We start from the raw sequence: 14850 nt of genomic DNA on the forward strand, positions 1-14850 counted from the left end.
AATGTTCGCAAAATTTTTAAAATAATTGAAATTTTCAAAGTTCGCAAAACTTTTAAAATTCTTAAAAGTTCTAAAATTATTAAAATTTTCCAAAAAAAAATTAAAAAATTATTTCCAATATGTATGCTTAAACTAATGCTTTAAACTTTTCATAAATTTTCAGATATTTCATTGATCAACTAATTCTCAAACTTCTCAGTTCAAAAAGTTTTAAAAATATTCAAATATTTCATTATTCTCTAAATTCTCATTTTTTACAAGTTTTCGTAAATCATTAAATTTTCGAAATTAATCAAAACACATAAAATTGACAAAATTCTCAGAATGTTTTCAAATTCTCCGACATTTTCAAAATTCTTCAAATATGTGAAAATGTTCAAAATTTACAGCAATGCTCACATTTTTTAAAATATTCCAAAATTTCAACAATTTTAAGATTCCCAAAAATATGCTTTTTTTCAAATTCTACATTTTTAGAATTCTTACAATTTTTAAAAAACTCCAATATTCAAAAAATTTAAAAAAAAAATAAAAAAAAATCAATCTTTTTTTTACTTTTCCGAAATTTTGGAAGTTTTTTAAAATTTATAAATTTTTGCTGTTCAAATGATTTTGCAAAAATCCATATTTCAAACTCATGAATATGTCTAAATATTCTCAACATTTTCATAAATTAAAAATCAAAATCAATTTTTTTGTTTCTCACAAAATTCTAGACAATTTACAGAAACTCTAAATAATTCTCAGAATTTCTAAATTTTCAAAATTCTGAGAATCTAAATCGCAAAGATTTTCAAAATTGTTAAATTTTTACAACTCTAGATTTTGAGAATTATCGGAAATCTTCTCAAAATTAAAAAAAAAAATTGTCATGCTTAAGATCCTTAACAATATTCAAGTTCATAAAAAAATTATTTCCGAGCTTCAAAAAGTTTTCAAAATTCTCATTTTCTCCAACTTTTTGTAAATAAATAAATTCTCAAAATTAATCGAAACACATAAAATTAAGAAAATTCTCAGAAAGTTTTCGAAGTCCACGAAATTTTCAAAATTCTCCAAAAGTGTTAAAATTCTCAAAACTCAAATTTTTAAAATACTGCAAAATTCTAAGAATTTAAAACTTCTCAAAAATAATACATTTTATTAAATTCAATTCTTTTTTACTTTTCCTAAATTTCGGAAGTTTTACAAAATTTGTAAATTTTTACAGCTAAAAGGATATAAAAAATCCAAATTTAAACATATACATTTGTTCAAATATTCTCTAAATTGTATAAATTAAAAATCAAAAACTTTTTTTGTTTTTCTCAAATTTTCTAAAAGTTGTGAAAATTCTAGACAATTTTCAGAATTTCTAATCAATTCTCAGAATTTTAAGTTTCAAAATTCTGAAAATTCTAAAAAATCTCAGATTTTCGAAATTGTTAAATTTCAACAATTTTCTAGATTTTGAGAATTATCTGAAATCTTACTCAAAATTAAAAAAGAAATTCATTCTTAAGATCTTTAACAATATTCAAGTTCCTGAAAAAATTATTATTATTGTTCCCTAAATTCAAAAAGTTTTCAAAATTACCGTAAGTACTCAGGGATCTTAAAATTCTTCGATTTCTCAAAAATTTCAATATAGTAAAAATTATTAAAATCCTTAAAATTCTCAGAATGATCAAAATTCTCCGAAATTGTAAAACAATAGTTTAAAAATTCACAAAATTTTTGAAATTCTTAAAAATTCTTAAGTCGCTTGAACCTTTTTGAATTTCTAAATTTTTTGGAGTTTAAAATTCAAAGCTCCAAATATTCAAAATGCTCCAAATTCTACCATTCTCAAAAATCGTGAAACTACAAAAATTCTAAAAACATTCAAATGTCTCAAAAAACCCAAAAAATTAAAAATTCGCGACAATGTTTAACCTGTATTCTTAAACCGTTTATAAATTAATTCTTTAATGTTAAAACTTTCTGAATTCTCAGAGAATTTTTGTCAAAATTATCGGAATTTACAATATATTCTGAATCTTACAAACTTTGGAAATTTTCCTAAATCTTTTAAATTTATTTCAGAATATTAAAAATTGTCCAAAATACTCAACAATTCCAAAATTCTGAAAATGGCGACATTCTCCGAAATTAAAAATCTTTAAAATATGAAATTCTCAAAATTGTTGGCTTTTCAAATTTTTTACTGTTAAAGTTAAAGTTCCCAATATTCTTAAAAATTGATTGCTTAAATTAGGGGAATGCTTACAATTTTTAACATGCTTCAAAATTTTAAAATTCTCAAAAATAATACATTTTTTATTTTTTTTTTACTTTTCCGAATGTTGGAAATTTTTTAAAATTTGTCAATTTTTACATTTAAAATCCAAATTTCAAACTCATAAATTTGTCCAAATTTTCCAAAATTTTCATAAATTAAAATTCAAAATCAATTATTTTCTCTCAAAGTTCCTAAAATTCTAGACAATTTCGGAAATTCTAAGCAATTCTCAGAATTTCTAAATTCTCGAAATTCTGAGAATCTAAATCTCAAAAACTTCGAAGATTTTCAAAATTGTTAAATTTCCAAAATTTTCTAGATTTTGAGAATTGGCGGAAATCTCAAAATTAAAAACAAATGTCATTCTTAAAACATTCTACAATATTCAAGTTCTTGGAAAAAATAAAATGATTCCCGAAATTCTTAGTTTTCAAATTTTAAGTATCCAGGGATCCTAAAATTAGTCGATTTCTCAAAATTTCAATATTGTGAAAATAATTAAAATTCCCAGAATGATCAAACTTTTCAAACTTATTGGAAATTGTAAAAAATAATTTCAAAATTCACAACAATTTCAGAATGGTCAAAATTCCTTAAATTTAAACAAAAACTCAAAGCATTCAAAATGCTAGAAATTTTAAAATTCTCTTAAATCTATAAATTGTTCAAAATTCTAAAATTTTTTGAAATTCTTCAAAAATTTTAAATCGTTCGAACCTTTTCAAATTTTTATTTTTTTTTTGCAGTTTTAACGAATTATTTTAAATCCAAATATTCAAAATTCTCCGAAATCTGCCATTCTCAAAAATCCTGATATTACAAAAATTCTAAAAATATTCAAATTTTCTTAAAAAAAATCCAAAAATAAAAAAAAATCACCGAAATGTTTTTTTTTTAAATTAACTCTTTAATGTTAAAACTTTTTCAATTCTTAAGAGAATTTTTCCTCGATTTCTTGAAACTCCCAAAAACCTCAATATAAGTTCTCAATATTCTTAAAAATTGATCGCTTAAATTTGGGGATAGGTAGAATATTACAAAGTTTCCCAACCGCATGCCATTTTCAACTGATATACACTAGAAACAATTAATATCACCCGCTTCGTCCGAAAGTTAAATTTAATTAAGTCTTTGGCGCAAATAACAACCTCTCCAGTATCTCTGGGCTAAGGTTTTTAAAAATCTTTAACAAATTTAACACACCTTAAATCAACATGCCCTCATGCTGACTTCTCAACAAGTCAATGAAGACATCCGCGGATTATCGAACACTCATCCCCACAATTTTCAATAAACATCAGTACATCGTCATTGTTCGTCATGATTTTTCGTTTTCTTCTGGGATTTCTGTCAATACAATTCTTCTTTCCCTTCATTGTAATTAATTGAATTGCATTTTCTTTTGAAGGATCACCTGATTATCAATCACAATTTTTTAATACAGAAGCTACCATCACAAAAGAAATCTACTTTTAGCAGGTGTGCATCGTCTGACGAACGAAGAAAACATTTATCTTGTCATGATATTTTATCGAGATGAGTTAGTCGCAAAAGCCAGAAGTGGTGTTCGGGCTGAATACGGTGGTTATTGATTTACAATATTTTCGCGTACGTCCGAGTATTCGTGATGTGGAACATTTTCGTGTAGTTGCGTGTACAAACGTTTAAAAATCATGATTTCCGTGTATATGGACGATAGGAAAATCAAGGTCACGCTACATGATCTAACACAGCTTACTTACAAAATGGCCATCAAAAGAATCGTGTCGCACTTCGGAGATGTAGAATTCATAATGAGAACATATGAACAAACTACTCGTCCGGTAATGGCGATTTTGTGCGGACCGTTCCTTCTTACCAAACCTTGCAGTACACAAAACACAATGCAGTAGTACCGCTACACCGAGAACTTTTTGCATATATCAAGGATAAATTAATAGTGTCATTTCGGCACATTACGGTCAATCCTGCTCCAAAACAGCTGATTTAAGGCCATACATTCCACAGATACACTTTCTTCAATACAGTTAAATAAACCACAAACGTTTGATAAAATGTTTGACTGTTGTGAAGTCAATAATGGTAACTGCAAAAGCTGCATCAAGTACCTCAAAATCAACAGCCAGTGCAATTCACAAGCTTGAAGTAAAATATTGGTTTAAACAATACATCAAAAACATCTCACTATGACGCATCGTTTGAAATAATAATACAGAAAAAATCGTCACACAGAGGTCCCAAAAGTGGAACATGGCGGCCATAAATGTTTTCTGTAGTTCGCTCGCATTTTCTTGGTTCGGTAAAAAAAAATACATTTTATTGCACTTTTAAAGAAGTATTTTATTTTTCAACGTTCCTAAAATATTAAAAAAATTCCAAATTTCTTGAAATTTTCAAAACTTAAAAATTAAAATTAAATTAAATTCTGAAAAGTATTTGAAGGTCTCAAAATTTTACGGTTTCCTAAAATCCTCAAATTCTCAGTTGTACCTATATGCAAAATTGTCAAAAAAATTAAATTTTAAAATTAACAATTCTAAACATATGGTAATTCCTGAAAAATTACAATTCTCAGAAATTGTTCTTGTTAGTCGAAATTTTAACAGTTTAAAAAATTTCAATATTCCAAAGCTCCTCCGAATCTTTCAAATTCGCATGAATTTTAGAACTTCCAAAATACTCAAAATATTAAAAATCTCAAATTTCTCAGCACCCTCAAAATTCCCAAAAGTATTTAAACTCTCACAATTTTCTATTACTTCTGAAAACACTTCAACATTCCTAAAATTTTCAACCTATTCAAAAAAACTTCAACAAGCTAATTTTATTTTATTTTTCCAGAAATATCTGACACTTTAATGTAGTGAAGGCTAAAATTAGCAGAATTCTCAAAATTCTAGAAATTTTTAAAATTCCTAAAGATTCTAAAATTACTAAAATTAAAAACAAATCAAAATAAATCAATTCCCAATGTGCTTAAACTTTTTCAAATTTTTCAAAAATTTCCAGATATTTCATTGATCAACTAATTCTCAAATTTCTCATTTTAAAATGTTTCTAAAATACTCAAATATTTCATTTCTCTCTACATTCTAGTTTCATCCAAGTTTTCGTAAATCAATAGATTCACAAAATTGACCGAAACACATAAAATTAACCAAATTCTCAGAATGTTTTAAAAATTCTCTGCCATTTTCAAAGTTCTTCAAAATTGTGAAAATTCTCAAAATTTACAACATTTTCAAAATACTCACAATTTTTTAAATATTCAAAAATTCCAAAAAATTTAAAATTCTCAAAAATAGTACACTTTCTTAAATAGTAATTCTTTACTTTGCCGAAATTTTGGAAGTTTACCAAAATTTGTAAATTTTTACTGTTTAAAGGACTTTAAAATATTTTAAACTTATAAATTTGTCTAAATATTATCAATATTTTTATAAATTAAAAATCAAAATCAATCGTCATTCTTAAGATCCTCAACAAAATTCAAGTTCTTGAAAAAAAAAATTATTTCCGAAATTAAAGGTTCTAAAATTCTCATAAGTAGAGTAGAATGAGATCAAATAGGTTATAGGGCATTATATTTGCTATGTTATTGCAGAGGTCGCTCATCTTGTGTGAATTAGATACACGGTAGCGAAAATCGTTGACGACAGTCATTTCGGCTGTTACCATGGATCAGCTGTATTAGTTACGGCCTAGTTTACGTTGTCGCGTGTTGTTCTGCGACAGCGCATTGTCTTTCGTCCTCATTATATAGTACATATAATCAATGTAAAAAAAATGTCAAGTGGGTTTTTTCTTACGTAAAAATTAATGCTGAACACGAGTTTTGTCTTGTTTTTTTTTGGATATTTTTGCTTTTGAAAAAAAAATACGGACATCAACATGAAACACACGCTTAGGGGCACAGTAGGTTAACCGTTTGGAGGCACTATAGGCCGGAATGCACAACTTCAATTCCACACTCTGGCGACGACGATGACACCAAAGAAGTCATTCGTAAGTGCATCTGCCAAAAAAAACATGTTTTTCAATATTCCCTTTCGCGGTTCCATGATTTTTCACATCATTTGCTACTTCTTATTTCCTTACCTGACTGACGTCAATTTAATTTTTTAAATAATCTGCAGTATTAATGCTCTTAAAATAAAAGGTTATTTTCTAGGCGAGAACATTGTATAATTTAACCTCGAATGACCTATCGTAGCCGCAGATGTTAAAAACAATCGAAAAAAGTGCCTTTATTATTGTTTGTAATTCATTTTGCTGATAATGCATCTTTTTATGCATAAAATTTCTATTTAGCCGATGCAAAAAAATAAAATGCAAGATTAATTACAATTTTTATAATTTTTTAGGAAAAAAGATCCGTTTGCAAAAAAAACAAGTACTTATTTAAACTATCAAAAATGAAAATTTGTTAAGTTTTAGGATTCTGGTTGACATGCTGGACTTCCATCGTGATCAACGCAAGCCTCTTCCGAAAAAGGGAGGAATCGGAGAAAGGACTGTAACTTTGCCAATTATCAATATTTTTTTATTAACTATAGCTTGATACGTGAACGATTTATTGAAAATTTATAAACAAATCGGAAAAATCACTCTTTTACTTTTTCACTCTTTTACTCTTTTGAAATTTCAAATTTCCGAAATTTTCAATATTTAGAATTTAAATTTTTTGGAATCTAAAGTTTTAAAATTACAAATTTTAAAAAATACCAAATTTCAGATTTTTTAAATTTCGAAAATTAAAATTTTGAAAATTTCAAATCATCGAAAAATTTCAAATTTATGAAATTTGCATTTTTTGAAATCTAAAATTTTTGAAATTTTGAATTTTGGTTTTTTTTTTCAAATTTTTGGAATTTACAATTCCGAATTTTTGAAATTCAAAATTTTGAAATATTCGCATTTTTTAAATTTTAAATCTTTTAATTTTCAAATCACAATTTTTTGAAATTTCAAATATTAGAAATTTTTATTTAATTTTTTTTTGAAATTTCAAATTTCCGAAATTAAAAATATTTTTTAATTCAATTTTTTTTAGAAAACACCAAATTTCAGAATTTTGAAATTTCGAAAGTTCAAATTTTTAAAATTTCAAATCATCAAAAAATTTCAAATTTATGATATTTGAAATTTTTGAAATCTAAAATTTTTGAAATTTTGAATTTTCGTCTTTTTCAAATTTTTGGAATTTTAAATTCCGAATTTTTGAAATTTAAAATCTTGAAAATTTCGCATTTTTTAAATTTTAAATCTTTTAATTTTCAAATCCCAAAATTTTGAAATTTCAAAATATTGAAATTTCAAATATTAGAAATTTTTATTTAAAATTTTTTGAAATTTCGAATTTCCGAAATTTAAAATTTAAATTTTTTGGAATTTTAAAATTCCAAATTTTCGAAAATACCAAATTTCAGATTTTTGAAATTTCGAGAATTCAAATTTTTAAAATTTCAAATCATCAAAAAATTTCAAATTCATGAAATTTGAAATTTTTGGGAATTTAAATTTTAGAAATTTTGAATTTTCGTTTTTTTTTTTTCAAATTTTTGGAATTTAAAATTCCGAATTTTTTAAATAATTTTTTTTGAAAATTTCGCGTTTTTAAAATTTTAAACCTTCATTTTCAAATCCCAAATTTTTGAAATTTCAAAATATTGAAATTTCAAATATTAGAAATTTTTATTTTGAGATTTTTGAAATTTCAAATTTCCGAAATTTTAAACATTTAGAATTTACTTTTTTTGGAATATAAAATTTTAAAATTACAAATTTTAGAAAATGCCAAATTTCAGATTTTTGAAATTTCGAAAATTCAATTTTTTTAAATTTCAAATCATCGAAAAATTTCAAATTAATGAAAGTTGAAATTTAAAATTTTTGAAATGTTGAATTTCCGCTTTTTTTCAAATTTTTGGAATTTAAAATTCCGAATTTTTAAAATATGTAATTTTGAAAATTTCGCGTTTTTTAAATTTTAAATCTTTTAATTTTCAAATCCCAAATTTTTTAAATTTCAAAATATTGAAATTTCAAATATTAGAAATTTTTAATTAAAAAATTTTGAAATTTCAAATTTCCGAAATTTTAAACATTTGGAATTTCAATTTTTTGGAATTTAAAGTTTTCGAATTTTAAAAAATGCCAAATTTCAGTTTTTTTAAATTTCGAAAATTGAAATTTTTAAAATTTCACATCATCGAAAAATTTCAAATTCATGAAATTTGAAATTTTTAAAATTTAAATTTTAAGAAATTTTGAATTTTTGTTTTTATTGCTTCAAATTCCAAAAAATTTCAAATTCTTGTAACTTAAAAATTTGACATCCTAAATTTTTGAAATTTCAAAAATCAATTTCAAATCTCTTAATTTTCAAATTCCAAATTTTTGAACCTTTTAATGCAAAATTTTTTAAATTTCAATTTATTGAAATTTCAATCTTCAAGTTTTTGAAATTTTAGACTTCAAATTTTCGAAATTTCAAACTTTTGAAATATCAAATTTTTAAACTTTTAAATTTTGGGAATTTGAAATCCCAAATTTCAAATTTTTGTAATTTAGGAATTTTGAAATTTCAAATATTTGGAATTTAAAATTTTTGGAATTTCAAAATCTTGAAATTTCAAATTTTTCAAACTTTAAATTCAAAATTTTTGAAATTTCGTATTCCAAATTTTTGAACTCTTAAGATTTCAAAATATTGCAATTTCAATGTTTTGATATTTAAAATCTTCGAAATTTCAAATTTTTTAAAATTTGAATTTTAAAGTTTTGGAAATTTCAAATCATTGAAATTTCAAATTTTTGGAATTTAAAAAGTTGAAATTTCAAATTTTCGAAATTTCAAGCTACTGAAATTTAAAGATTTCGAAACTTCAAATTTCAAATGCTTGAAATTTCAAAATTTTGGAATTTTAAATCTCGATCTTCAAATTTTTGAAACACACTCAGGTTTTTTCACTCGGGGGATAGAGACCGCGTAAATGAAAACCGCGTAAAAAAAACCTGAGTGCGTAACGCATTTGAAATTTCAAGCTTTCAATTTTTTAAATTTCAAACTTTTGGAATGTGAAATCTCAATCTCCAACATATTGCAAAATCTCAAATTTGGACCATTGTCACGTGTGCTCCAAAGCGATTCAAATTTTATGTATTTTTACATACGTTTTAGATGAAAATTCCTACCTTTCACAGTGATCGAATCCATTCGTAGTGTGCTCGAACACTAAAAATCAAAAATTCAAAAATTTTCTATTACTTTGATAATGTTTCACAGATAAAAATTCAACTGCTTTAGGGCACGTGTTAAAATGGTCCAATTTCGAGATTTCGCCAAAATTTCGCTCAAATTCGGCCCAAGAATTTTTTTTGCGCATTGATTTTTTTTACGGTTCTTACACGAATTACACATAATTTTTTAAGAATTTTGCAAATTTTTGCAAAATTTTACAGGGTACTGCAGAATTTTAGAAATTTTAAAAAATCTTCAAAAGAAATTTAAGAATTATTTAGAATTTAAAAATAAATTAAAATTTGTAAAATGTTTAAAAATTCTGTAAATTTAGCAGTTTTTCAGGATTTTTTAAATTCTGTACTATTTTGTAAAATTGCAGTTTTTTTAAAAGTATGTAAATTTTTTTACATAATTTTACATACTTTTAAAAAATTGCAATTTTACAAAATAATACAGAATTTAAAAAATCCTGTAAAACTGCAAAATTTACAGAATTTTTAAACATTTTACAAATTTTACGGAATTTGTTGTACAGAATTTAATAGTATTTGTACAGAATTGTAAAAAAATTAATTAATGACATTTTTTTAAAGTCATTCGTAGGTTACATTTCTATCAGATCGCTAATTTTTTCCATTTAATTGTGTCGGGGTCTAACTATCAGATAAAAATAATAAGCGACCTTAAACGGCAATTTCAAGAATCTTGATACTCTCATATTCAAGGTTTGCAAGAACGTGTCCAATGGGCAATAGAAAGAATGACCGAAATATATTGCCAAAAATTAGCATCTCAGCGGAAATCCGAATTTCTAACTTATCTAAATAACTCATCAGGTTCCTGTATTAACAGGGTTAAAAAGTTGGACAAACGGACTCAAAACATTTCAAATTTTGTAAATCAGTTAAAAATCTTCCAATGTCGCAGGATACTGCACAGGCTTGAGAGTATTAAACATAAAGTGTTGGCTCTCTGTGAACTCAGTTAGCATCAGATTTCAGCTTTATACTGAGCTATGGAAACGTGTTGATTGTTGCTCTCTCGCCCAGTAGCAGAATATGACGGAAATCAAACCGACCAAAGTTCAACATAAGTGCAATATTTCTTTTTGAATATTTTTCAATGTCCTTCGTAAAATTAAGGGGGAGATAATCGGGTTAAAACGGTGACAATTAATACTGTGAAAAGACCGTGATTTGTAATCGATTTGATGCAAAAATAGCTTAATAAATAGAAAACCACATCGATCAGTTAGAAAAATGCAGCGGGTATAACAACAACGCAAATTAAGTGTTAGCGAGCACTAGAACTAACGTTGACTAATTTAGGCGAAAATAGGTTGGCATACGTCAACAGATTTTAACGATGGTCAAATGTTTCAATTCTTTAATATACCCTTAACGAGAGAAAAAAGTCCATCATCCAAACGACACGTAGATAATAAAAACAAAGTAGGCATTCTCGTAACATTGAATAAAGTGCCTCACTGTTGGCCACAAATCCAAAGCATTTCTCCATCCATCATAGTAGGCTGTTCCATTCCATCGAAATGAGAGTGCAATCGTTTGTACTCAATCGAATAAAAAGTGAGGTTAACTTCCCCTGCCTATTGAAACAAATTGCAGAACTTTGCTTACCAACCGGTAACTCAAGCTTTCATTTATATGCGGAACCGATTTCTTCAACCACGGCTGTAAGAACCTTTCCTAATTCAACTAATATATGAAATTATTACACAAAACATTGCACGTGCTAGATTTAAAACATTTGACCGCCGCCGCTGTCTGTCGAACGTACAACACAAACATCAACATTCATCAATCAATCGACGGTTGCCAAGCAACATCAACATCAAAACACCAAAAAACAACATCCAGCCAACCTTTGGGCGAAGAAGTAACTCCTCGTGACGACACCGGAAGCGGACGTAGTGGTGATCACATGCAGATTCCCCAGGCTGCTCCCCCGCAGCTGATCCGTCAGCGTAGTCGCCGTCGTCAGCGAGGATGAGCGCTTTTGCAGTGCCAGCGCAGTCGCTTTCGCTCTCGGAACAGGACTAGGTGTCCCGGCGATCGATTCCCCTTCGCCATCGCTATCCGTTATGGATGCGGAGGGAAGCTTGGATAGATCCATAACCGATCCACCACCACACGTGGGGGTCGCAGGCTGTTCGAGAATCGGCGGCAGATTGATAATCGGCGGTGATTCATCGAACAGCCTTCGCAGCGGCTGAATGTCGCCGGTTAAACGCGGACGCCGCCAGGGACGATACGCGCTGATAGTTTCCGTTTGTTGTGTTTTTTTTGTTGCATTCCGCAAGCAATCGACGCGATGTTTGTTTTGATGCATGTTTCAGCCGCGAGGAAGGGAAGGTGTTTCAATCGGCGCATTTTGAAACGAACGGTGGAGAAATATTGCTAATTAGAACGAGCGGCTCAAAACCGATAGCTGAATCAAGATTGCCACGGTTCTTTGTATCCTTCACCCACACACCGCGCGCGGGACGGCGGGGCAATCTTTCAGCAATAGTTGTAACGAGACGTGACGAAATAAGGAAACGTTCCGCTTCTTACCTTTTCAGTTGCTGTGGCACTTGCTGGTGGTGTAGTTGACCAACCGGTGGCGGATCACCACCGGCGATGGACTGCGACTGCTGAAGCTGCTGTTGCTGTTGTTGGTGCTGCGGTTGTTGGTCACAGATCGCTTCCGGTTCGGTGTCGGGCGTATCGGCCGGCAACGACATGGGGCTACTGTCCGAGGGGTCCGACTCCATCTGGAACATGTTATCGTGTGCCGTGGCCCGCAGGTACGATATCCGGCGGGTTTTTCGTTCATCCTCTTCGATGGTTAGCGTTGCGTTTTTCTGCTGCTGCTGTTGTTTCTGCTGTTTCTGGCGAAGCACAACTTGGCTGGAATCTGTAGCGCGTGATGACGGTGACGGCGATGGTGGCGAGGCGAGAAAATAAAATTGAAATCGATTATTCAAGGCTAGTATTTTGGAGCAAGCGGAAAGCCTGCGCGTGTGAGTAAGTCGGTTTTGTTTTGAGCAATCAAAATAAAGCGCTGTTAGAAAGAGAGAGACTGGCGATAGATTTTTTTTTTAATTTTATTTTATAAATGCATTCCAGACAAAAACTGATTGTTAAGTGTGTTACGTTCGGTTGATGGATGAGGTGCCCGAGGAAATTGAAAACCAAAAACTGCCGAAAATGGAATAATTTATGGCTTTTAGAAGACACCCCGTCGACTGTCGGTGGACCAAAGCTTTCGAGATTATATAAACTTTAATGGTTAGAAAAAGTGTTACGGACGATACAACGTGCAGATTAAAAACTAAATAGGGATGACACACTGACACCCAACCAAAGCAGTAATTAGCATAATAATTATTCAAAAATTAAACTCATTCTCATGGCCCCTGATCGTATTTGCCGTAATAACCAAATTGCCAAATCTAATTATTTTTTCATGATTGTGTATTGACAGTCTCATGCAAATGTTTAAGCATTTCCTTCTTTGTAGCATGAGCCGTTTTTATCGTGGCATAGCTTCATGATAAAAAGCGGCCCATGCTACAAAGAAGGAAACGCTTAAACATTGGTATGAGACTGTCACTGTACATGAAGACTTTGTCACAAAAAGCGACTTTGCATATTTTGATTTTCCAAAAATGATCTAGACTGTCTTTTTTTTACCAATTTTTTTTTCAAACGTCTATAGTCTAACAATGACAAATCCTACAAAAAATGTTTTAGGAGTGATTTTCACAAAATTAGTCAAATTTTTGAATACAAATATTGAAAAAATTCTTCATCCTACACTCCTACACTGAAAAAAAATCGATTTTAAGAATTTAAAGTCGATTTACAAAAAAACCATTTTTAATTTGGATGAAATTTTGTTCCAAAATACGTAATTATGTTCCCTACCTACCGTCAATAATTCAAGTTGGGCACTTTCAAGGAAAAAAAATTATTCGAAAAAAACATTTCCTTGTTCAAACTGATTTTTTTTTCAGTGTATTTTTATTCAGGGTCCATATCCCAGAGACCCGAACCCAGAATCCCGAGGAGAGAATCCAGACTCCAGATTCCATAGCCCAGTGTCCTAAGTCCCGAGGAGAGAGACCAGAATCCAGAGTCACGAGTCCTTAACCCAAAATACTGAGGCGAGTCTAGAGTCCAGAATCCAGAGTTTAGTGTCGAGAATGCAGAATCCAAAATCCACAGTGCTGCAATCAGAACCCAGAATTTCGAAGACAGAGCTTTGAGTCCAGAATCCAGAATTCCGAGTTTAGAGCCCAGAGTAGTGACAATCTCATACAAATATTTAAGCGTTTCCTTGTTTGTAGCATGAGCCGTTTTTTTTGTCGTGGCATAGCTTAATGATAAAAAGCGGCTCATGCTACAAACAAGGAAACGCTTAAATATTTGTATGAGACTGTCGCTATGACGAATTTCGTGCTAAATCGTATTCAGAGTTAGCAGCACCCTCTCAGATTTTAATGAAACTTTCTGTACATGAAGACATTGTCACAAAAATCCACTTTGCATTCTTTGTTTTTCCAAAAATGATCTAGACTGTCTTTTGAAAAGGGTCAAACTTTTTTGTACCGATTTTTTTCTAACGGCTGTAGTCTAAAAATGACAAATCCTACAAAAACATGTTTTAGGAGTGATTTTAACAAAATTAGTCAAATTTTTGAATTTTTCATCGAATCCTACACTGAAAAAAATCGATTTTGAAAATTTGAAGTCGATTTACAAAATAAACCCCATCTTTGATTTGAATGAAATTTTGTTTCAAGATAGGTAATTATGTACCCTTACCGTATAAATTCAAGTTGGGCACTTTCAAGGAAAAAAAAGTTATTTAAAAAAACTTCCTTGTCCAAACAGAATTTTTTTTTCGGTGTATTTTTATTCAGGGTCCATAGCCCAGAGACCAGAACCCAGAATCCCGAGTAGAGAATCCAGACTCCAGATTCCATAGCACAGAGTCCAGAGTCCCGAGGAGAGAAACCAGAATCCAAAGTCCCGAGAAGAGAGACCAGAATCCAGAGTCCTTAACCCAAAATACTGACGCGAGTCTAGAGTCCAGAATCCAGAGTTCAGTGTCGAGAATGCAGAGCCCAAAGTCCATGGTGCAGCGATCAGAACCCAGAGTTTCGAAGACAGAGCTCAGAGTCCAGAATCCAGATTTCCGAGTGCAGAGTTCAGAGTCCAGAACGCTGAGTTCAAAGTCCAAAGTTCAGAGTTCAGGTGCCAGAGCCCAGAAACCAAAACCTAGAGTCCAGAATCCAGAGACCAGAAATCAGAGTCTAGAGTTCATATCCCAAAGTACT

At 29.5% G+C, this 14850-nt stretch overlaps 1 protein-coding gene across 5 annotated transcripts in view; it reads right to left on the reverse strand.

The window, feature by feature from the left end:
* The window catches only part of LOC131686301 (uncharacterized), a 398471-nt gene that overhangs the window by 72356 nt on the left and 311265 nt on the right, over window positions 1-14850 (reverse strand). For 4 of the 5 annotated variants that reach the window (XM_058970542.1, XM_058970539.1, XM_058970538.1 and 1 more), the window contains 2 exons: window positions 12080-12422; window positions 11389-11781 (listed from right to left, as the gene is read on the reverse strand). In XM_058970542.1, the coding sequence (XP_058826525.1) occupies window positions 11389-11781; window positions 12080-12422 (736 nt within the window). The remainder of the gene's footprint in view (window positions 1-11388; window positions 11782-12079; window positions 12423-14850) is intronic. The other variant, XM_058970540.1, reaches the window with a different exon arrangement.

Source organism: Topomyia yanbarensis, chromosome 1 (assembly GCF_030247195.1).
Source record: "Topomyia yanbarensis strain Yona2022 chromosome 1, ASM3024719v1, whole genome shotgun sequence".
Taxonomy (NCBI): domain Eukaryota; kingdom Metazoa; phylum Arthropoda; class Insecta; order Diptera; family Culicidae; genus Topomyia; species Topomyia yanbarensis.